Here is a 24465-nt window from a genome sequence, read left to right as displayed (position 1 = left end):
ATATATACTAAATATGTCTGGCTGACATATTTAGTACCACCCAGAATTTTCGAGTGGTATTCAAAATCAACCTCAGATACAATATGCTGCAATATGACAGTCTCCAAGTGATGAAGGTATATGATTACCACCAAGGCTTCTTGCTTCAAAAACCACACAACAGGCAAGCATAATAACTTATCTGTACTAATTTCAATATCTGCCTCTTCATTTTGCACACCTTTCTCCTATTTTCAGGATTCTGTTATGCCATCCCTTGTCAACTTACATTTACATTTTTAAAGCTGATACTTAAAAAAAGTCCATTATCCTTAATTTGGGCAGAAATTTTAGTATTTTGATTTATTTTATTTGTCCTATTTACATGATACCTATCATATTAAGACACTCTGGGAAGCAAACAAGCAAAATCCAGTGGTTAAGGCACCAGGCTAGAAAGCAGGAGACTATGAGTTCAAATCCTGTCTTCAGCCATGAAAGCCGGCTGGTTGGCTTTGGGGCAGTCACTTTCTTCTCAGCCCAACTCACCTAAGAGGGTTGTTTCTGAGGAGAAAATAAGAGGAAGAAGGTGTGTTGGATATGTTCACCACCTTCAGTTATTGTAAAACTAATAAAGGTAGAAAATAAATCAAAGTTGCCATTAAAAGAAAACAAAGCAAGGTCCAGTGCAATCCACATCGTCACCAATCATAGACAACCTTACTACTGGCTTCCACAATTGAAGAGCTGGTCCTACTTGGCCTTCTAGAAAAAAAAAAAAACATCTAACAAGAATAAATAATATGCACACCCCATAGGAATAAACATGACATACTGTGACTAATATTGGTTTCCAATTTAGCAATTATGATTAATAAGGGAACCCTATGGTATAGCAATTAATGTACTGGATTAGGGCTTGGGAGTTTGGATTCAAATCCAACATCATTTGTGAAGTTCATTAGGTTTTGTGGGCCAGCCATTCTGTCTATGCCCAGCCTCGCTCATAAAGTTGTTATGGTTACAAGGGAGGAAAAAAGAAAGAAAGAAGAAAAGTTCTGGGAAGCAAAGCAGGATAAGCATAAATCTAGGAAGCAAATAAATAGAAAGCTGATCATTGTTAATAATTATGGTTATTAATCTTCATGAAGCATTTCAGATCAATGGCTCAGTTTGGGCTAGATGCAGTCTCTTAATCTTGGGTGTTCACAATGGCCTGTTGGTTGTCTGTTTGCCCAAGGTGTAATAAATGTTTATTCTGTAGAGGAAACTTAAAATAAAGTTAAAACAGCTAAAATATCTGTAGCGTAGGAACTTTTGTTTAGTGATAAAGCACAGTTGCTATGGCTGTGATAAGATTTTGTCCCTTAGCACATGGGAAAAAATGGGTTTGCCAGATTCCTCCCTCTTAAAGTTCTATAATTTCTTTCTGTCCATTCTGTTGTTCTCTAATGGCACGAAAGAAGAAGCAATATTGCAGCCTCTGGGGTTCGCAAATGGCTCACTTTGGACATTTGTCCACATGTTGGGACCTTCTCTTTTCCTGTCCTTAATTTTATGTAACTGCTAGTTTAGAATGTCATCCTTGTATGGATATAGATAGGAAGGGGTATCCTCTGTGGCACTTGTCCCCTCCTCCTGGTTTACCCTCAGTCCATCATCTGGCTCTACAACCTGGCTTAAGAACCATTCTGCAGTTGTCAAATTTGGTCAGATATGCCTTGTGTTTGCACTGGCGGCAAAAAAGGCTTTCAGCAAATAAAAATTTCTCAGGGCATGCTTAAAGATAAAGTTATCTCAGTCAAGCATAACTTCCCAATTCTTGATGGACATGTTTTGAGAACGTTGTCTTCGTTGTTTATAAAACCAGCTGTCATAAGCTGTAATCGGTAAATGGGGCATCTGGATGTTAAATAGCTCGTGGTTGCATGTTTTTTAGCTCAAAACCTGATGTGCCCTGCCAGTCTTGTAAGAGACTTACAATGCCTTGAGCGATGCCCTTCATGGCATGTTTTTGAATCCTACAATGTTCTGTTCTTTTTTTCCTTAATGTTTTAATGCTTTACTAGAATATCTAGCGTGAGTTAATAACAATGAGGTAATCTAAGTATGAACTTCCTACCCATGCTCATTTTTTCCCCCATAAAATGTGAAAAAAGGATTGCATAAGTATTGGTTTCTTTGGATATTATACTTGAGTAGCTTAGAAGTGCCAATGAAAATTTCACCAAATATTTGAGGTCTCTGCTTGGCACTTTCAAAACTGATTTCTCTCTTGAGAGTTCATAAAAGGTGAGAGATGAAATAAAAAAGGAAATTACTCTTTCCAATTTCCCTTTCAATTCCCTGGGAATCCAAACTAGGTAGAAGACTCAAATTACAGTATATAGAGTGTAAGAAATGGTAAGAATGTTCTTGTATTCCATGGGAGTGCTTTTCTGTGTCTGAAGCCAAGATGAGCAACCAAGCTCAAAGTGAAGTGAATCAGTTTTAGGAAATCCAGATAAGACCTCCTGGGACAAAGTGGAGGTAACTGGAATACAAGGATGTGAACAGGAAGAAAGATTTGCACCCATTTAAGTCTTACAGCCAATTCTCATCCATAATCTTTGGATCTATATCTATATTTTTTAAAAAAAATCCTAAATATCCTATATGGATCTGTGCCCTCCTTTCTGTGTCAATCATTATTTTATTTTATTTATTTTATTTTTCCTAATTTTAATGTATGTGAATCTTTCTTTCTGGTCTATGTGTGCCATGGAACCATTTTGTGAATGTTTATAAGGTTATCATATTAAGGACTAATGAATAGAGGAGCATTGTCATAAAACTTCAAGACACTGGCAGCCACCATTGTCTTTAGCCTGGCTTATTACCACTTGAAAAACTGGTAAAAAATGGATTATTGCTGCTTTCGGGTTTTTGATTTGTTTATCTAAGGGGCAGTAATAAGATGCTTGGCTGTATAGTTTATGCTGTTAAGATTATATCATAAATTGAATATGAGCTAGTAGACCTTTGAAGTATTGATCATAACTGATCTTTAACATTGTTTTTGTATAGAATTTATTCCTTTAGATTAGATTTGCTTGGGTATCCTTAATGTTCTCCTTTATACTTTCCTATGTATACTAAATATTGAACACAGTACAACTGCATTTGCTGCTATCCATCCTGCACTCCATTAGATCTTGTTCTCCAACAGACTTGATAATACAAAACATCAAAAATACAGTTCCACATAATGAAGCACGAGTGGACATATAGTATAGTGCAGTGATGGTGAACCTTTTAGAGACCGAGTGCCCAAATTGCAACCCAAAACCCACGTATGTATCGTCGGGTGCTGGGAGGACATGGCCCATTGGGTGGGTGTGGCTGCGGTGGTAATGGCAGACTGGGTGGGACTAAAAAGTTCAATCAATCAATTCCAACTTTGCGAGATCTCTTTTTTTCCCTGCGAGAATTGATTGATTGATTGAACTTTTTTTTTTTTGCACACGGCGGCAACGGCCTAAAGTGAAAAGGTTTTATAAAACCCAGCTGAATGCCTAGGACTGGGGCGATGGCGCATGTGTCCACAGAGAGGGCTCTGTGTGCCACCTGTGGCACCTGTGCCATAGGTTCGCCAACATGGGTATAGTGCAGAGGTGTCAAACTTGCCACGTCACATGACGTGTCATAACATATCACGACATTTGTCCTACATCCCTGTTTGTCCTACATAGTCACAGGGGCAATCCATGCAAGGGATCTAGTAGATTGCATTGGAAGTGTCTCCCACCTCCAAGTGATCCTTATAGTGCATGATTTGTCCTGCATGGTAGATTCTGGGCAGTGTGTGATGCCCACTTGCAGATCTTGGAAGCTGCATTCTACTGCTTCTGAAATGTTTTTGATGTATGGCAGGGTGTATGCCATAGGTCTTTTACCTTCTTTTTTTCTTGTCTCTCCTTTGTTTTTTTGTGCAGGCATCTTGTAATAAATGCTATGGGTACCCATTATGCTAAGGGACGCGGTGGCTCAGTGGGTTAGGACGCCGAGCTTGTCGATCAGAAGGTCGGCAGTTTGGCGGGTCGAATCCCGAGTGCCCGCGTAGCAGAGTGAGCGCCTGTTACTCGTCCCAGCTTCTGCCAACCTAGCAGTTCGAAAGCACGTAAAAATGCAAGTAGAAAAATAGGGACCACTACGGTGGGAAGGTAACAGCGTTCCGTGCGCCTTTGGCGTCTAGTCATGCCGGCCACACGACCACGGAGACGTCCTCGGACAAGCGCTGGCTCTTCGGCTTTGAAACGGAGATGAGCACCGGCCCCTAGAGTCGGAAACGACTAGCATGCATGTGCAGGGGAACCTTTACCTTTACCTTTACCCATTATGCTTGAGTTGTTCATGTAGATACCATTTCTCCAGTTGTTTAGCTTGCTGGGTACTACAATCGGTTTTCACTCTGCCATATAGTGTTCTGACACAGCTTTTTTGTGTGACGGTGGATGGTTACTGTTGAAACTAAGAATGCGTGGAGTGTTGGTGGCCTTATGACAAACTGGGTTTTTAGGCTTCCATCTTCCTGCCTCTTGATGAGCACATCTAAACATGGTGATTGTCTAGCTGTTTCTTCCTCCATTGTGAATTGTATATCTGGGAAGACGGAGTTCAGTAGCATATGAAAGTCTTTCAGTGCATTTCTTTGGCTGATGACAAACATGTGGTCCAAATTTAGGTGTGGAGTTTTGAAATGCATAGTGTTCTAGTTCACACAGGACAGTTTCTGCAATGACTCCTGATATTGGGGATCCTGTGGTTGTCCCTTTTATTTGCTCATACGTTTCTCTTTTGAATGTGAAGAAGGTATATTGGAAGCATTGAACTAGCTTCATGATCTGAATTCTGGTTAGGTTGTTCTCATCTGTCCTGTATTCTAATTTTTTATCTATTATTTCATATGCTAGTCTGGGGGTGGGATGGATGTAAATAGGGATACTACATCTAAGGAGACCACGATCTAATCAGGAGCCACATTTAAGCCTTGTAATTTTGTCAGAAATTTTGTGGATGATGTGATTGTATTGTTCACAGCTTTGAGCATGTGCCATTCAAACCTTGTCGTGGCGAAGGGGCTTGCGTAATTCAATGAAGCTATGAGCTATGCCATGCAGGGCCACCCAAGACGGAAAGGTCATAGCAGAGAGTTCTGACAAAACGTGATCCACTGGAGAAGGAAATGGCAAACCACTCCAGTATCTTTGCCATGAAAACCCTATGGACAGTACCAAAAGGCAAAACGATATGACGCTGGAAGATGAGCCCCTCAAGTCGGAAGGCGTCCAATATGCTACTGGGGAACAGCAGAGGGCTAGTACTAGTAGCGCCAGAAAGAATGAAGCGACTGGGCCAAAGCCGAAAGGACGCTCAGCTGTGGATATGTCTGGTGGCGAAAGGAAAGTCCGATGCTGTAAAGATTTTTTCTCCATAGGAACCTGGAATGTAAGATCCATGAATCAAGGAAAGCTGGACGTGGTCAAACAAGAGATGACAAGACTAAACATCGACATCTTAGGTATCAGCGAACTAAACTGGACAGGAATGGGTGAATTTAATTCAGATGACCATCAGGTATACTACTGCGGGCAAGAATCCCTCAGAAGAAATGGAGTAGCCTTCATAGTCAATAAAAAAATAGGAAAAGCAATTCTGGGATACAATCCTCAAAATGACAGAATGATCTCAGTTCGAATCCAAGGCAAACCATTCAATATCACAGTAGTCCAAGTCTATGCCCCAACCACCGGTGCTGAAGAGGATGAAATTGACCGGTTCTATGAAGCCCTACAGCACCTTATAGAACTAACACCAAAAAATGATGTCCTTATCGTCATGGGGGATTGGAATGCTAAAGTAGGAAGCCAAAAGATAACCGGAATAACAGGCAAGTTTGGCCTTGGAGCACAAAATGAAGCAGGGCACAGGCTGATAGAATTTTGTCAAGAGAATACGATGGTCATAGCAAACACTCTTTTCCAACAACCCAAGAGACGGCTTTACACTTGGACATCACCAGACGGTCAACACAGAAATCAGATTGACTATATGCTCTGCAGCCAAAGATGGAGAAGCTCTATACAGTCAGTAAAAACAAGACCAGGAGCTGACTGTGGCTCAGACCATGAGCTTCTTGTTGCAAAGTTTAGGCTTAAATTAAAGAAAGTAGGGAAAAGTGCTAGGCCAGTCAGGTATGAATTAAATCATATCCCTGTTCAATATAGAGTAGAGGTGACAAATAGATTTAAGGAATTAGATCTGATAGACAGAGTGCCTGAAGAACTATGGACAGAGGTTCGCAACATTGTACAACAGGTAGCAACCAAAACCATCCCAAAGAAAAAGAAATGCAAGAAAGCAAAATGGCTGTCTGAGGAAGCTTTGCAAATAGCTGAGGAAAGGAGGGAAGCGAAAGGCAAGGGAGAAAAAGAAAGATATGCCCAATTAAATGCAGAATTCCAAAGAATAGCTAGAAGAGATAAGAATGCCTTCTTAAATGAACAATGCAAAGAAATAGAAGAAAACAATAGAATAGGGAGGACCAGAGATCTTTTCAAGAAAATTGGAGAGATGAAAGGAACGTTTCATGCAAAAATGGGCATGATAAAGGACCAAAATGGCAGGGACCTAACAGAGGCAGAAGAGATTAAGAAGAGGTGGCAAAATTACACAGAAGAACTATACAGGAATGAGCTTAACATCCCTGACAATCACAATGAGGTGGTCACTGACCTCGAGCCAGACATCCTAGAATGTGAAGTGGGCCTTAGAAAAGCTGAGCAACAACAAAGCTAGTGGAGGTGACAGTATTCCAGCTGAGCTATTCAAAATCTTAAAAGACGATGCAGTAAAAGTGTTACACTCAATTTGCCAGCAAATTTGGAAAACTCAACAGTGGCCACAGGATTGGAAAAGATCAGTTTACATTCCAATTCCAAAGAAAGGCAGTGCCAAAGAATGTTCAAACTATCGCACCATTGCACTCATTTCTCATGCTAGTAAAGTTATGCTTAAAATTCTACAAGCTAGACTCCAGCAGTATGTGGATCGAGAACTACCAGAAGTACAGGCCGGATTTCGAAGAGGCAGAGGAACTAGGGATCAAATTGCTAACATACGCTGGATCATGGAGAAAGCTAGAGAGTTCCAGAAAAACATCTACTTCTGCTTCATTGACTATGCTAAAGCCTTTGATTGTGTGGATCATAACAAACTGTGGCAAGTCCTTAAAGAGATGGGCATACCAGACCAACTTATTTGTCTCTTGAGAAACCTATATGCGGGCCAAGAAGCAACAGTGAGAACTGGACACGGAACCACTGATTGGTTCAAAATTGGGAAAGGAGTCTGGCAAGGCTGTATACTGTCGCCTTGCCTATTTAATTTATATGCAGAGCACATCATGAGAAAGGCAGGGCTAGATGAATCAAAAGTTGGAATTAAGATTGCCGGAAGAAACATCAACAACCTAAGATATGCAGATGACACCACTCTAATGGCAGAAAGTGAAGAGGAACTAAAGAGCCTCTTGTTGCGAGTGAAGAAGGAGAGTGCAAAACTTGGGTTGAAACTAAACATTAAGAAAACCAAGATCATGGCATCTGGCCCTCTCAATTCCTGGCAAATAGATGGGGAAGAAATGGAGGTAGTGACAGATTTTATTTTCTTGGGCTCCAAGATCACTGCAGATGGGGACTGTAGCCAAGAAATTAAAAGACGCTTGCTCCTGGGGAGGAAAGCCATGGCAAATCTAGACAGCACACTAAAAAGCAGAGACATCACCCTGTCAACAAAAGTGTGTATAGTCAAGGCTATGGTCTTCCCAGTTGCAATGTATGGCAGTGAAAGCTGGACCATAAGAAAGGCTGAACGACAAAGAATTGAAGCCTTTGAACTATGGTGCTGGAGAAGACTCCTGCGAGTCCCTTGGACTGCAAGGCGATCAAACCGGTCAGTCCTAGAGGAGATCAATCCTGACTGCTCTTTAGAAGGCCAGATCCTGAAGCTAAAACTCAAATACTTTGGCCACCTAATGAGGAGGAAGGACTCACTGGAGAAGAGCCTAATGCTGGGAAAGATTGAGGGCAATAGAAGAAGGGGACGACAGAGAATGAGGTGGCTGGATGGAGTCACTGAAGCAGTAGGCGTGAGCTTGAATGGACTCCGGAGGATGGTGGAGGACAGGAAGGCCTGGAGGAACGTTGTCCATAGGGTCACGATGGGTCAGACACGACTTCGCAACTAACAACAACAACAACATTCAAACCATTGTTAGAACAAAATACTCAACTTCTCTAGACCAAACTTTAAAATCTGATAGTCTTTAAAAGCTTTACAGCTCAAATTTGGCAGTTTGACATGGCATGATTTGGTGCAAATCTTTATTGTATGCTAGAATACTTTATGGAGTTGATTGCTCTCTCATCATAAAATATGGGACCTCCTTAAACACATGGTAGTTTATTTAAGGAATCTTTTTTTTCTTTTGTTAGTGTTTTAACACATATTTAACCTTGTGCTTCTCAGCCTTAAACCTAGGAGACTGTAGGTTGTTGATAGAACCAACATATCTGCCCTGAGAAATTTCATTCATTGGTGATGCTCAACAATTGAAACCCAGCACTTCTTCCTTTACCAAAATTGCAAAATTGCTGTCCTAGGTATTGAATCCTACCACTGATATCTGAATTCATAACTATGCTTCTGTGCTTGGCCCCCAAGTTAAGCTAGGATTTCTGGATTTATCCTCTTTCATTTGGTCTATTTGATTTTTTCAGGAATAAAGCAGGATACTGATTGTTGTAACTCAAAACCTGAACATTTCTATTTGTGTATTTTTATTTTGCAAAATGGGATTGCAGAACTACAGAGTGCAAAACTGACTAAAAACCAAAGACAAAGCAGATCAAACTACCCCCTCCAACACTCCACAAAATAAAATTAACCAAGCCAAACCAAAAAGGGAAAAAAATGCAGATTATAATTAATCCCATGTTGGCCTGACATGCTTACATATTACATGAGCTTATAGAAATCGTAAACCACATCATGCAATTTGAAGACCTTCTAGATCTAGAATGTAACCGTATTTGTTCCAGTTTTACCCTCATTATTTCAGCATTAACACAGAAGGGGGAAATAAATTCAGTTTAGGAGGAGTGTAAGTTTCTTTTTTAATTGAGGAGGCTTCATCATATTGTCCAACAGTGTGCAGAGATTTTCAAAATAAAAGTTGAACGGTTGACTCATGAGGCCCACTGCAGTTAGTCATTTGGCCTTTTTGAAAGAAATGAGAGAACCACAGGAATCAACATTTTCAGAGATGGATTAGGAGACAGAAATATGGTTACAAATGGACAGCTTGTTCTCCGGTTGTATTCATGTAACATAAAGGATCCTTCTGAAAGGTTGCTCATGCTAATTTCTCCTAGGGTATAATTAGGTCAGTCCTAGCAACACAGAGCAAGAGGGAGCTGTGTAACTCCAATTCAATCCTCTGTTCAGTGCACACATTCAGATTGTAGGTTTACAAACTCCAGTACTTATTTGTATTAACATGATGAGCCAAGACAATATGTAACATCTGGTTGGGCTGTTACTGAATTGTTGAATATCATTGATTGGGTTCAAACAATGCACTAATCTATAGTTTGCAAAGTATGAAATTTAAACTCACACCATACATTATTTCAACAAGCAAACTAAAGCATGAGTGAACTAGGAGTTTAAATTCCTTTTTTAATGGGGCAAATTATGTGTGTATACTATATTTTCAATTTGTTTTCTTCTGATGGACAATTTGCCTTGGACCAAGCTTACATCCCATTTGTTTATTAATTCATATCAAAATACCTTAACTATTTGGATAGTCCTGTTAATATGTCAGTTACAGTTGCAACCAGAATACATGGTGACCCTAACAAAATAATACATAGTGAGTAAAGCAAAAACTGGTACAGCTATTATGTTATTTAATGTGTGTTTAAATCAGCAGTCTCAAATAAAAGCTCTTAGAAACGAATCCTAAATTCAGCTATAGCCATCAGAGATTTCCTATAGCTATTGCAGAGAAACTTTGATAGATTCATTCAGCAATAAATTTGGGAGAGAGGACAAATTTAACAATCCTAGCAATGTTCTGCTTTTGATTCCTGGATTCCTCTATTTCTTATTTTTTCTAGATCAGGGGTGTCAAACTGCCAGCCCATGGGCTGGATGCATCATAGCAAAACCGCGCCCACCCCATTGCTGGGAGTGGCAAAAAATTGTGATACGTCATGACACGTCATGTGATGTTGCGAGTTTGACACCCCTGGTCTAGATGCTAGGTAGTCCTAGCTTACAATCTCAATACTGTGGTGAGAGATGTCAACACCTTTAGAATATGTTAATACGCACCACTGCTTCAAATAATGCAACATCCTCTTCAGGCTGTGCTCCTATCCCTATCTTTATTATTCTTATTTGTCCTTTATGATTTCTGTATCCACTCAATAGAGAAAAGGCAATAGGTGAGAAGGAGAGCCTTATTATACTACCACTGGTGACTTTTGGCACCTAAAGAATGATAAATGCATTCATCAGTGACATATCCTTTAAAAGATCATTTACCAACATAAGCATTCAAGAGAAACAGGAATTCATTTATGATCAAGGGAGGAAATTTTTCCTCCCATTGAAGTTCCAGTTCAGTATGATCTATTGTTCCTTGAGCAAGCGACTGGTTCTTTGAAAACTTAACACTTTGTGGAAGGAACCTGGATGGATATTCTGAAATATTCTGGAGAAGCAAGCATTCAGAGACGTACTACAAAGCTATGATTTGTTTATTGATAACTAGAATAAGCTACTTTCCTACAACTTGTAGAATTGGTTGCTCAGCTTAGATTTACTGTATATACCAGGGGTAGGCAACCTCGGCTCTTTTATGACTCATGGACTTCAACTCCCAGAATTCCTGAGTCATCCTTCCGAGGTCAGTAAAATGAGGACCCAGATTGTTGGGGGCATTATTCTGACTCTGTAAACTGCTTAGAGAGGGCTGTAAAGCACTGTGTATATAAGTCTAAGTGCTATTGCTATACTAAATAATTAATTTTACAGTGTGGCTGGATCGAAACATTTCAATATGTCAAAACAAACATACAGTAGATCACATGATAGCATAGTGTAATGTGTGATTCATGTAACAAATACATGAATCATAGTCCCAGCCTGGAATGGCACCTAAATTGTGATAATATAACACAAGTAGCCAGTTCAAACCTTTACAACCTAGGTTTATTAGTATTCAAATAGGCTTGGTAATTTGCAAAGATCAACAGAGAATGAGAGAGGAGAGAAAGAAACAATGGATCAGTTTCTTCCTAACCTTGACTGATCTTGAAAAGTTGAGCATGATGAATATCATTTAGTCTTTGATTGGGTAATTCTGGAGTGAGATTTTTAAAAGAAATGTTTCAGAAAAAGGTAATGACAAACCACTTTTACATTATTGCCAGAAAAAAAATGAGACGGACATGTTGATGAAGCAATTAGAGTTGAGTTTGGGAGAGGGAGCTGATGAAGAATCTCCACTTGCTAGGTTTTTTGGGTGATGCCTTGGGAGATTATGGCCTTAAGGATGCCCAATTTAGGGTAGTCCAATGGCTTGTAGACATAGATTTGCAATATTTAAGAGCCAGAGCTAACAAAACCTGCTCCCCTTTGATCTTCAGCCAATCTAATAATTATGGACTGAGGATGGCTTCATACTTCTACACTCTAACTATCCCCAAGTATAGGAAAGTCTTCTCTCTAGCCCGTTTCAATGTCTTGCCCTCAGCACTACTCGACGGGCCATTTAAGAGGCTCCTGATTAGCGAGCAATTATGCCCCTGTGATAGGGCTGAGGTTGAAACTGTGGAGCATGTCTTTTTATACTGCCCTATGTATAACGCAGGCAGAACTAAATTACTGTCTCTCCTTAAAATAGACCATACTGGTCCCAATGCTAGTAATTTGGTCTTATATTGTTTAGGGGATGGCTCCTCATATATTACTTCTCAGGTCTCTAAAAAAAATTTAAGAGCTGTAACTATTAGAGGAGAATGTTGTAATTCCCCTCAGCCAAGGCTTCTGCTGTCCAATTGTCTATGATGTTACTTTTTCCATGTTTTTCTTTTGTTGTATTTGTACTTTGGTCTTTGACCGCAAACAAATAAAATGAATTGAGTTTGAGTTGAAAGTTTTACAGGGGAATGTTGTAAAGCTACTTGATCTGATATCACACCTTCTTCTATATTCATCTGGAAACATTTATCCAATTCTCAAATGTTTGGTGTTTGGTGTTCTTTTGTGTCCACATTTGGTTTTGTAAGATTGTTCATAATTTGTTTCCTATTGGATGAGTGTGGTCTGTATTTGTTTATTTCTAGAGAAGTTACTGGAGCTTTAAAAATAATACTTATTTTAATAGTATTGAGCATTTGTATTATTGACTGTCATAACACCTTTTCTCGCTCAGAAAGATTCATAAAAGTCCTTTTGTTCTCCCACCGACCCCTTTAAAAAAAAATCTTTACCATGGTGTATACCTACTGTATATTCTTCTGTGATTGAACTTCTGTGTCTCAGATTATTCAGTATGTCATCATTAAATCCGTCTGTGGTAATATAACACAATCTGAATGGAATAAAACTGCAGTTAATCCCTGCCATCTCCCTTGGAAGATATCAAATAGGAAAGAGAAGGTGGGAATTAGTTGAAACCATTTTGAAATGGTAACTGAGTCAAAGATTTTATTTAATCATCATATTTGCAACATTTTTAATAAACCTCCTACAACTGTATGGATGCCTGCAGTGCAGCAAACTATCATGGTTCTGTTTTTATTTATTTTTATTTTTATTTTAATTCCATTTATATCCCGCCCTTCTCCGAAGACTCAGGATGGCTTACAAGCTTAGCAGTAGCCTTCATTCTATGTATATGCCTGCTTATTAGGGCTTTCACACACACCCCAAGCGGCATTATTACAAAGTCAGCTTAATTGCCCCCAACAATCTGGGTCCTCATTTTACCTACCTCGGAAGGATGGAAGGCTGAGTCGACCTTGAGCCTGGTAGGACTCGAACCTGCACTAATTGCAGGCAGCTGGTGTTACTTAAGGAGGCATTAGCCCACTGCTCCACCAAGGCTGTTTGCAATACACCCAAGACATTCACAGTTTTGTAAATGGTATATCAAGCCAAAAATGAGTCATGAGCATAATGAGCAAGTAAGTGATTGCTTGTAGAGTAGCTATGAGCCTACTCAAGATGATAGCTTTGGTATACTGTATATAGAATAGAATAGAGATGGAAGGGACCTTGGAGGTCTTCTAGTCCAGCCCCCTGCTCAAGCAGGAGAACCTATACTGTCTCAGACAGGTGAATGTCTAGTCTCTTCTTAAAATCTCCAGTGACGGAGTGCCCATGATTTCTAGGGGTAAGCTGTTCCTCTGTCAAGAAGTTTCTCCTTAATTCCAGATTGCTTCTCTCCTTGATCAGCTTCCAACTATTGTTTCTCGTTTTTCCCTCTGGTGCTCTGGTGAACAACCTGTCCCCCTCTGCCTTGTGGCAGTCCCTCAGATACTGGAACACTGCTATCATGTCTCCCCTATTTCTTCTTTTCTTTAGACTAGCCAAACCCAAGTCCCATTCTTCGTGTGTTTTAGTCTCCAGGCCTTTGATCATCTTTGTTGCTCTTCTCTGAATTTTTTCCAAACTTTCAACATCTTTTTGGTGATATGGTGACCAAAATTGCAGTATTCAAGGTGTGGTCTTACTAGGGTTTTATAAAGCAGTACTAATACATTGTGTGATCTTGATTCTATGTCTCTGTTTAGATAGATAGATAGATAGATAGATAGATAGATAGATAGATAGATAGATAGATAGATAGATGATAGATAGATAGATAGATAGATAGATAGATAGATAGATAGATAGAAAGATAGATAGATAGATAGATAGTTCTAGATTTACAACCACATTTGAGCCCAACATTTCTGTTGCTAAGTAAGACATTTAAGTGAGTTTTGGCCCATTTTACAAACTTCCTTGCTACAGTTGTTGTGAATCACTGCACTTGTTAAATTAGTAGCTTGGTTGTTAAGTGAATCTGGATTTCCCTTGACTTTGCTTGTCAAAAGGTTGCAAAATATGAGTCAGGTGCCAAGCATCTTAATTTTGATCACATGACCATGGGGATGCTGTAATGGTCATATGTGTGAAAAATGATCATAAAGTCACTTTTTTCAGTTATTGTAACTTCAGACAGTCATTATGTGAACTATTGTAAGTGAAGGATTCTCTGTACTCTTATGGATATATCCAGTGGTGGGATTCAGCCAGTTTGCACCATTTTGGCAGAACCAGTAGCTAATTTTTTGTTGCCCAGGCCCAGAATGGATTTCTGGAAGCGGCATCCACAAAGAGAACCGGTTGTTCACATATTTGAATCCCCCCACTGGATATATCTATGTGCCTTATGAAGGTTGATCATCTGAAATAGGCAACTGGAGAATGCAACATCAGTCTTCAAAGGGTAACGTGCAGATTTATGGAAAAACTTTTAAGAAATGCATTTAATTCATAACCCACCCTATATAATAATCTTAAGTTCTTTTGTTGGAGACATGGACTAGGACCCGAAGATAATGCTATAGATACAAATAATAGATACATTTAAAAAAACAAAACACAGTGTATATCTCCACCGTAGCAGAAGTGGAAACTCATCCTATGTTCTTTGTCTATTGTTCATTGTGGGCCCACATAATTATGAACCTAATTATCTTTAACTTTGACATGAGAAAAGAATTTTGAATCCTAACAATGACTTTACATCCTCATACATATTTTATGATACTTAAGAAATTACATCCTAGGAGATAAAATTAGTGCATTTAATTACTTTAAAAATGGGAAAAGTGACATAGATTTTGAAACATTCTTAAAGGGGTTTTTATAATTTTTATTATAATTTATTTTTTTTTAAAAAAAAATCACATGAGAGTTTCAAATAGCTGGCTTGATAATGCATTTAATTTCTTTGCCACCTGTATTATTGATTTTAACAGGAGAAAATAATTAGTGTCTTAGTGAATTACTAACATTAAGGAAGAAATGAATTAATAGATTAGCTTGTCTTTATCTCTCCAGCAGCAAGCGATTTAAAAAAAAAAAAAAAGCTGGGTTTTCTTTTTGCTGTTATCTAATATCTCACGTTTCAGATGGCTATTTGTGAGTAAACAAGATAAACATGCTTAAATTTAATAAACTTCTCTAGAATTATCATGAAATACATTGAAGAATTTAGCAATACCTTAAACCAGCGGTCAACAGTGTGAAGCTCCTGTATCTGTATAGCCTACATAGCTTTCCAATGAAGAAAGAAAAGCTATTTCATCCAGACTGACTAGCTAGATTTTTAATATCTCCATATATTTATAATGTTGTCAGTATTTTGGAATCATTAAATAGAAGCGGATTTTGTTTATTACTGATGAAAAGAGGTAGCTTTATTTAGTATTTCTGTTTGTGTGTGTATCCTTGTGAGAATGAGAGGAGAGTCAGTGGTGGGAAAACATGGCATAACGGTCCTCATATGTAATAATACATAAGCTGCTGTGTGCTGCTAGAAATCAAAAGACCAATTTGCAGAGATGAGTAAATCCTCAAGCTGTGGAAAGTACTTGAAAAGTGATTAATCATGATTTCAATGAAAATATATAATATCCAGAGAACAGAGAGTAAGTTATTATTCAAGCAGCCTACTAAAAAAGAATCCTATCTTAGCTGATTTTCAGTTTGGCAGTTCATCAGAAATAATACTTCTATCTTTCCTTGTTATTCTAAATACCATCACTAGATTAAATAATCCTTTGCCGGGATTGCAAATTAAGCAAAACGAATAAGATCAAATCTGAATGTCTTCAGATATAATCCTAGTTGCCCCCCCCCCACCAAAAAAGCAAAAGCAACAAAAACTGAAACTCAAAAATTTGTCATGTAAATGTCTGAGTAACAAAGTTAATAAGGAATACTACTTTCTTATAGTTTTATAGATCCATTAGAGGTGCTTAGAAATTTTGCTTATTTCCAGGGACTAACAGAAGACATTTATAGAACAATTGGTTGAACTAAACAGAGTGATTTACACTTTTGTAGAAACCTATGTACGATTACCTTCAGCACGCAGGCAAATTTTGTCAATTGTGCATTTTAAGACTGTTCAAGAGATCTGAGATGAAAATACCAAACCAGGATCACAGTCTGGTTTGGAAGCATCACTGCTTCAGACAGGAAGGCAGTGCAGAGAGTGGTGAGGATGGCCAAAAAGATCATTGGCAGTTCCCACCCTTAACAACCAGGACATAGCACAGAAGCGTTGCTTGAGCAGGCTCCGTAAGATTGTCTGGGACACTACACATCCTCTTCACGACCCGTTTTCCTTGTTACCTTCTTGGAGGAGGCTTAGAGGTATCCATAGCAGAACATCCAGATTCAGCCATAGTTTCATTCCATACAGTATAAACCTTGTGAACTCTCAAGCTTCCTTTATACAGTCAAGATGGACAGTGTTTCATATTTATTTTTTATGTATATGTAGGGGTGTGGGTCCATACATATGTTGTATATAGTATGTTTAGGTGTGTGTCATGTATGTTTTCACTTTGAGAGCGGGTAACTAAATTTCATTTTTGATGTGTGCTATTGTTCCCACAGTAAAAAAAAAAAACTAACAATAAAGGTTATCTTATCTATCTTATCTTATGTGCAGTGGGGAGGGGAGAAAGATGGGTAGCTGAATGAGTGCAACAAACAAATTGCTTATTTATAATTTCAGCTACACACAGACTTGGATCCAGGAAGCAGCAAGATCAAGTACATCTTGTCAGGTGATGGTGCTGGGACTATCTTCGTGATCAATGACAAGACAGGAGACATCCACGCCATGAAAAGACTTGACCGGGAAGAAAAAGCAGAGTACACGTTGACTGCTCAAGCAGTCGATAGGGATACAAACAAACCTCTGGAGCCTCCTTCGGAATTCATTATTAAGGTCCAAGATATCAATGACAACCCACCAGAATTTGTAGATGGCCCATATCATGCGACTGTTCCAGAAATGTCTCTTGTAGGTATGTATGACAGAAAGAGATTTCCACATTTCTTCAGAAAGCATTTTATTCCTCCTCGCTTTTGCATTTCCAGATTTGTATCTGAGCAAGCTTTTTCCCCAAACAATTATTTTAGTCCCTCTGAAAGATGAATTGTTTGGTGAACAATTAGGTTGTTTTGAGTTACAGTTCAGGTGTTGTAAGAGTAATGTTGCTGAAGCTGTTTATCAATATTTGTTCCAGCACATCTTTGTGATACCATTAGCATTAGGTTAATATTTATCTATCTGGAGAACTTCTTTTTTTCCTAGTTCATGTGCAGCACTTAGGATCTATGGTTACGCGCTAACGTCTCCTATATTTCTTTTGAAATATAATTAGCTCTCTGTGGTTGTATGAAAAATGTATTTGAGAGCAAAAAGTCCATTGTTGGATTTTATTCAATTGGCTGTTTGAACTAAAATAAATTAAAGCAAAATAAGCACTGAAAACTCAGGGGAAATGTCTTGGGACTACTTTGGAGGACAAAAAACAACTTGCAATGAAGCTTTGCATACTGGAATTTGTTGTTCAGTGAGAAGTCTTGTACAAAGTTATGGTTAGTAGCACAGGCTATTTGTTGAGATTCAGGGTCAGCCTGTGGGTTCGGCAGTTGGGTCGGACGATTCAGAGGAGGAGGGGGGTGTTGAAGAGCTTCCTGAGGGGGTTGGAGAGCTTGCTGATGAGAGCCCTCAGCCAGGCCCCTCCCACCCAGTCACAACGCAGACCCAGCTGTGTGAGCCTGACAGCATGGATGAAGATGACCCACAGCTGGCCCTGTTCAAGGATGCCCGACGCAGGAGGCAGTCAATCAGGAGTAAACAGAGGAAGGCAATGGGGCACCTCGGAAGGAGGCAGAGAGAAGCCACACCCTGAACTGTATAAAAGGGGAATGCGTGGGAGGGCTGGTTTGCTGAAGGCAACCGCTTGAATAGCTCCTGTTTCATGGTTCGTCTCTTGTTTGCTTTTATATCCATAAATTTGGCAGGCTTAGTTCCAGCCTCTTGCCTTCTTGTAAAAGGGGCTGTCCCTGCCTTTTCTGCAGGGCCGGTAGCAGGCTGGTACAGAACACTATTGTTGGACAAAGTGACACTTGCTAACTGGAGTGGAAGGCATACTAACACAATTAGAAAGTTTGATAGATATAATGATCTACACATTTAGATGCAAATGTAGAGTTGGCTTTTTTAAAATAGAGGTAAACACAAGTCTCACTTCAAATTTACCGATAAGGACATGTTAAACTACATGGCATATCCAATATGAACTGACCCATCAGCTTTTCTATCAGTAAAAACTGCTTCACAGTGATCACTAATTAGTCTGAAAATGCATTCTATAAGCTTAAGCTTTCAGTTTAATCTACCTCCAGGAAGATAAAAGTGATGGTTTCAAATGCATCCTTGAGCTTTTGGGAGAATTAAACTACACACGTACAGTCTGTGGTATGCCATATTTTATAGATCTTTTTTTTGCATTATAATAAATGTGGACTGAACCAGCTTCAAATCCCCCACATTGTTGTGAAGGTAATGAATGACATGATCTGGGCAATCAGGCTATTTTTTTAATAGCCTATTACTTCACAGTATTATTAGAATAAAGTACAGGATATATAATTATATAACGTAACAATAACAGATTGCGACACTTCAAATGAGAAATGAAATCTCCCCACATTCCTCACCATATGCCAGGCTAACTAGGACTTGAAGAAGGTTTAGTAAGGCCCTGTTTACCATTTCTCACCTTGCTTTGCAAATTTCTCTCTTTCACTCTGTATTCGTGCCCATAGGCATTTTGAGGGATCTTGCCTTATTTGAAGGTAGCCAATAATGTGACTTTCAGCAATCTCTATAAAGCTGTCAAGGCGAGCTGCTCATAAATGTTTACTTGGAAAAATGCCTGGATGCTTTATTCTCAGTGTTGTGTCCTGTCTGGGAACTAAAAACAATAGACTGTCCTATTGCAGTTTTAAAGCAGAAGTACAGCCATCCACATTGAGTTTAAGAGGCCATTGTTGCTCAATTTTTGACAGCCAGCACAACCCACTCTAAAAAGCTATTGTCTGTACTAACTGGAGTGGGCCCAGAAGCATTTGTAAAGTTGAAATTGAGCTGGCTTGTCAATTCCATCTCTTCTGGAGGTTTTGAATGCCTTTGCTCCTTTTAACTGCTTCTGCCGAAATTGGCATAAGAGTTCTCCACGACTCAAATGTGTGCTTAATATGTTAAGCTCCTTTAATTATACCCCAGGGCAACGAAGGCCTATGGCTTAGACATTTATATGTTTTTGCCAGCATGTTGGCGAGAGAATGCAAACTCTTGGCACTAAAAAGAGAAAAGAACAAAGAAAATATGGAGTGTTGGGTGAATGTTAATAATGGCTACAATTCAAAGCAAAGCATATGAAAGATAGGTTCCTAGGCAAGATGTTCTTCATCAAATGAAAAGCTTATTGAATAAAACTATACATTTCTATCAGCAAAAGAATAAGATGTTTCTTGAAGCTTGCAGAATAAAAAAAAGACTTGGCAGGAAGTCTATGGAATACATAACCATTTTTCTATCCTTTTCTAGTTGGACTTTCAGAGACTATGATCTGGAGACTTATTGTATGGAGCTGGAATAGAATTGTTAACACCTCATCTTTTGATTGAGATGTTTGTAAAATAGTAAGATGAGCTTCCCCAGATGGGGTGAAGGCAAATGGTGACATGTACATGATTCTGCAGTGATGGAAATGATGCAACCATTGATGCAATGAAGTTGTGATGATGTCACTTTGATGTCAGAATAGCTTGTTCTGGGTAACAGTGACATAGCACAATGGTTATTTGAGACTTACTTTCTTCTCATAGCAGTCAAGCTCAGTGTAATTTTGGGGTTTTGTATGTATGTGTGTGTGTGTGTGTGTGTGTGTGTGTGCGCATGCACACGCCAATGTGATTTTTCCCCCTTATAAAAGCAATGATTCAATGGATAGATGGGAAAGCCCAAACCACTATTAGATTTGAGTCCATTAATTTTACTTGAATAAAAAATATCAGTCCATCTAACCATTTCCATGAATGGCGCTTGAAGTAATTTTTCCTACTGCCTAAAAGAAACCCATATTTATTTTGCTAACATTTTATAATGTCACAGTGAAGTCTGTATGAGTTTTCTAAACAATTTTCTTAAAAAGGGGTTTTTTTCCCCTCTGGTAAAATAATTTTTTAAAAACATTTTGTTCAGAGTGCTTGAGTATTTTCTTTTGAATTTCTTTACAATGCTTTTCAGTGTACTTGATAAAATGACATAATGGAAAAGACAATAGTTGGTGGTGTTATATATATATATATATATATATATATATATATATATATATATATATATATATATATATATATATACATATACATATACATATACATATACATATACATATATATATTCATAGTTCACTCTGACTGCCCAATGAGATAGATTTCCTTCTGATTTCTTTCTTTGGAATTTTATTGAAATGCATGCCAGAACCTAATAATGCTTTTGAAGGGGTGTGTGCAAAATGAAAAAAAGAGTAAAAAAAGACACACAGTCAACCCTCGAGCACTTATTCTGTAAGGAAGCCAACTTAAATACTATACATTTCAATGCTTTCCCCCCCCTTATTCTTAAAGGAGATTTTCTCCCATTCAATGGAAGAAATTAGCAAAAATAAAATATTATTAGGATAACAGAGCTATTTTCACTTGCATCAAACACTAGTAAAGTTATTGCAGTCCTTAAGAGCTCTTCCAAATCAAGTCACAGACCGTTCTGCCTTAGAGTCTGTGGAACTCCTCATTCATCCAGGTCATAGCTGTCGCACAAGTGCTTTTTCAAAAGGCAACTTGACTGTTTTGTGTGTGTTTTTTCCCCTTTTGAGGAAGCTTCATTCAAGAAACTTCTTCGGTTCCGGGGGAATGGTGGGTACGATAGAAGGATTACTTCTGAAAGGATGTGGGGGGGGGAGGGAGTAGAAGATTGTATTTCTTTGCAGTCATCTGGTTGTTAGCACTTGCCCTGAGAACTCTTGAGGCTGCTTGGGCATTTAGCTTTGATCTCAGGGTCATCTGAATCAAATGTGGGTAAAATCTTCTTGGAACTGCTTCAAGGGCTGCTGTTGTGATTCAGGGTCAGCCTGTGGGTTCGGCAGTTGGGTCGGACGATTCAGAGGAGGAGGAGGGGGGTGTTGGAGAGCTTGCTGATGATGGCCTTGAGGCTCCGCAGAGCCCTCAGCCAGGCTCCTCCCATCTGGTTATGACGCAGACCCAGCTGTGTGAGACTGACAATGTGGATGAAGATGACCCACAGCTGGCCCTGTTCAAGGACACCCGACGCAGGAGGCAGTCAATCAGGAGTAAACAGAGGAAGGCAATGGGGCACCTCGGAAGGAGGCAGAGAGAAGCCATGCCCTGAACTGTTTAAAAGGGGAATGTGTGGGATGGCTGGTTTGCTGAAGGCAACCGTTTGAATAGCTCCTGTTTCATGGTTCGTGTCTTGTTTTGCTCTGTTTTATGTTAATAAATTTGGCAGGCTTAGTTCCAGCCTCTTGCCGTTTGTAAAAGGGGTTGTCCCTGCCTTTTCTGCAGGGCCGGTAGTAGGCTGGTACAGAACAGCTGCATTGTAGACAGGAGATAGGTAGTGTCTTATTCTTCCCTCTCTGTTGAGAGAGAGCTGCTAAATGGCCTCCTTTATCTCTCTTTCAAACCAATGGTCCTCTCTATCCAGAATAATCCAGAAGATTCTTCTTCTTTCTCAAGGGGGAAAAAAAAACCCAGTCCAATTGCCTTTTGAAAAAGCACCTTTGGGACATTCTAGCTTAGCAGTCCAGTTCCCATAGTAGCTGTTTCTCAACGTTGTTTCTCAGCAACTGATAATTCAGAGGCAAGACACTTTTGGTAACCTAATAGCCATTATGGCTAGGAATAAAAACATTTTTAAAAAAGAAATCTTCCCAAGAAACATTTACAAAGTGTCCTTTTCCCAACCTAATGCACAGCAGAAGCTCAGAGTAGCCTCTTTCCTTTGCAAGCCCTCAATCTGAGATGTTTGTTCTTAAGTATTGTGTGCATGTCTCACTGAATTACTCCAACTGCAAATGGCTGTAAAGGCAGTTCAGTGTAAACAGTTAATTCTGCCTTTTAACCTTTGATGTAGCAGAAAATTCAAGCTCAAAAGTTGAGTCTGTTGCTACTCTAATAGCTTTCCTGTTGCTGTCACGTCCGCTGGCTTTCTTCATGCTTTTAGTCAGTGGTAAGTACTTTCAAGTAAGGGGAAGAAAAATTCAGTGCAGTTGAAGGCTGGAGGTGAAATGAGGAGAATCTTGAAAATAATTTTTTAAAATGTTTTAAGTTGAGGATTCTACATGGGAAATTAGTTGCTTAGAATTTACCAGACGTATTACAAGTTCTAGACACACAACAAATAATACCACACTCTCAAGCGACATACTAATAAAACATATCCACTGAAGAATAAGTAAATGCATGCAACAGTAATTGCCTATATTAAATCACCCCATTTCTGAAACATATCTTTTGTCCCAGGTATTCCATTTTTTTTTTACATTTCATGTCAAGGTAGATTACATGTAACTTTCTAACTCTTGCATTTTTGTGGTGGTGTTGTTTTTAATACACACATTTTCAAGTTACTGCCATAACTGAACCTATGTGATTATTCAATTTTATTTCTGTGCATATTTTGTTCTTATGTTTGAAATGAAAGTCTATCATAAAATGCAGAAAATTCAGAATTAAACATGCAGTGGTGCTCTAGATAGCTTTGAGATTTGAAAAACAGGTAACTTATTGTGTGCATCTGTTTGTGTGTTTCCTCTTTTGAAGTTCAAGATTAGCACTTCTGTTATGCAGAGATACAGATGCAGATATATATAGAATGTGTTTTTCAAGCTTCATCCCCAAACAACAACTTTGACTAATAAAGTCCAGGAGGGAGATTTTATTTTTCCTAGATTGTTCTAGGATAATTATACTTCTAATAACAGGCTTTTCAGTTTCGATAAATTCCTGACTTTAATTTAATTGTCAAAGCTTTAAGCACATGCTTAAAAAAACAAACGTAAGACTATCAATTATTATTACATTTTTAAAGAATAAAAGAAATACATCTCCCCCAATTGATTATCTGCTCATAATTAGGGACGCGGTGGCTCAGTGGGTTAGGATGCTGAGCTTGTCGATCAGAAGGTCAGCAGTTTGGCGGGTCGAATACTGAGTGCCGCGTAACAGAGTGAGCGCCTGTTACTCGTCCCAGCTCCTGCCAACCTAGCAGTTCGAAAGCACATAAAAATGCAAATAGAAAAATAGGGACCACTACGGTGGGAAGGTAACAGAGTTCCGTGCGCCTTAGGCATCTAGTCATGCCGGCCACATGACCACGGAGACGTCCTCGGACAAGCGCTGGCTCTTCGGCTTTGAAACGGAGATGAGCACCGGCCCCTAGAGTTGGAAACGACTAGCACGCATGTGCAGGGGAACCTTTACCTTCACCTCAATTATTTGCAAATATGTGTCAGTATAATAAAAAAAATAAAAGTGATTCACAGAATAGGAAAAAGGGAAGATAATTTATAATGAAGAGGGGAAAAAATACTTCTCTTTCATCCAAGTCATTTAGTGAATTTGGTGACAGATTTGGAAGAGATAAAAGAAATGCTCCAGGATAGGGGATTTAATAGCTTTAAGAGATTATGCTAAAGAAGACAAAATCATAGAAGCCAAGGTGGATTAGCCATGATAGCTAAAGGAAATCCATGGCGCAGAGCTTTGAATATCAGAAGCTGGAGAGGAAAAAAAAAACAGCAGGAGGGAATCGTTGCTTTCATTCCATTTTAGGAGGTTCTCTAAAGCAACTGGGAGCCAGTTTAGGGTAGCTGTTAAGGCACCAGGCTAGAAACTGGAGGAAAACCAACTGGATGATCTTAGACCAGTCACCCTCTCTCAGCCCTAGGAAGAAGAAATCAAGAGGAAGCCACTTCCAAGAAACCTTGCAAGAAAATGGCATGGACTAGCCCAGGTAGTCACAAACCTTCCCTCCCTCCCTCTCTCCCTCCCTCCTTCCTTCCTTCCTTCCTTCCTTCCTTCCTTCCTTCCTTCCTTCCTTCCTTCCCACATGAAGGCACACAGAAACAAACAAACAGACAAAAAAATGAAGTGCCTGCGTGGCCCAAGAAAACAGAACAGATGGATGGTTTGTTTAAAGTCTGAAAA

General features: G+C 39.1%; 1 protein-coding gene across 1 annotated transcript in view; it reads left to right on the top strand.

Annotated features, from left to right (window-relative positions):
• The window catches only part of CDH8 (cadherin 8), a gene marked incomplete at its 3' end in the record, with an annotated part of 198355 nt that overhangs the window by 42214 nt on the left and 131676 nt on the right, over nucleotides 1–24465 (top strand). The window contains exon 2 of the mRNA XM_083370510.1: nucleotides 16895–17189. Coding sequence (XP_083226636.1) covers nucleotides 16895–17189 — 295 coding nt within the window. The remainder of the gene's footprint in view (nucleotides 1–16894; nucleotides 17190–24465) is intronic.

The sequence above is a fragment of the Vipera ursinii genome (genome assembly GCF_947247035.1).
Source record: "Vipera ursinii genome assembly, chromosome: 10".
NCBI lineage: Eukaryota > Metazoa > Chordata > Lepidosauria > Squamata > Viperidae > Vipera > Vipera ursinii.
The sequence above is the reverse complement of the archived record's forward strand: the minus strand, read 5'-3'. Positions and strand labels throughout refer to the sequence as shown.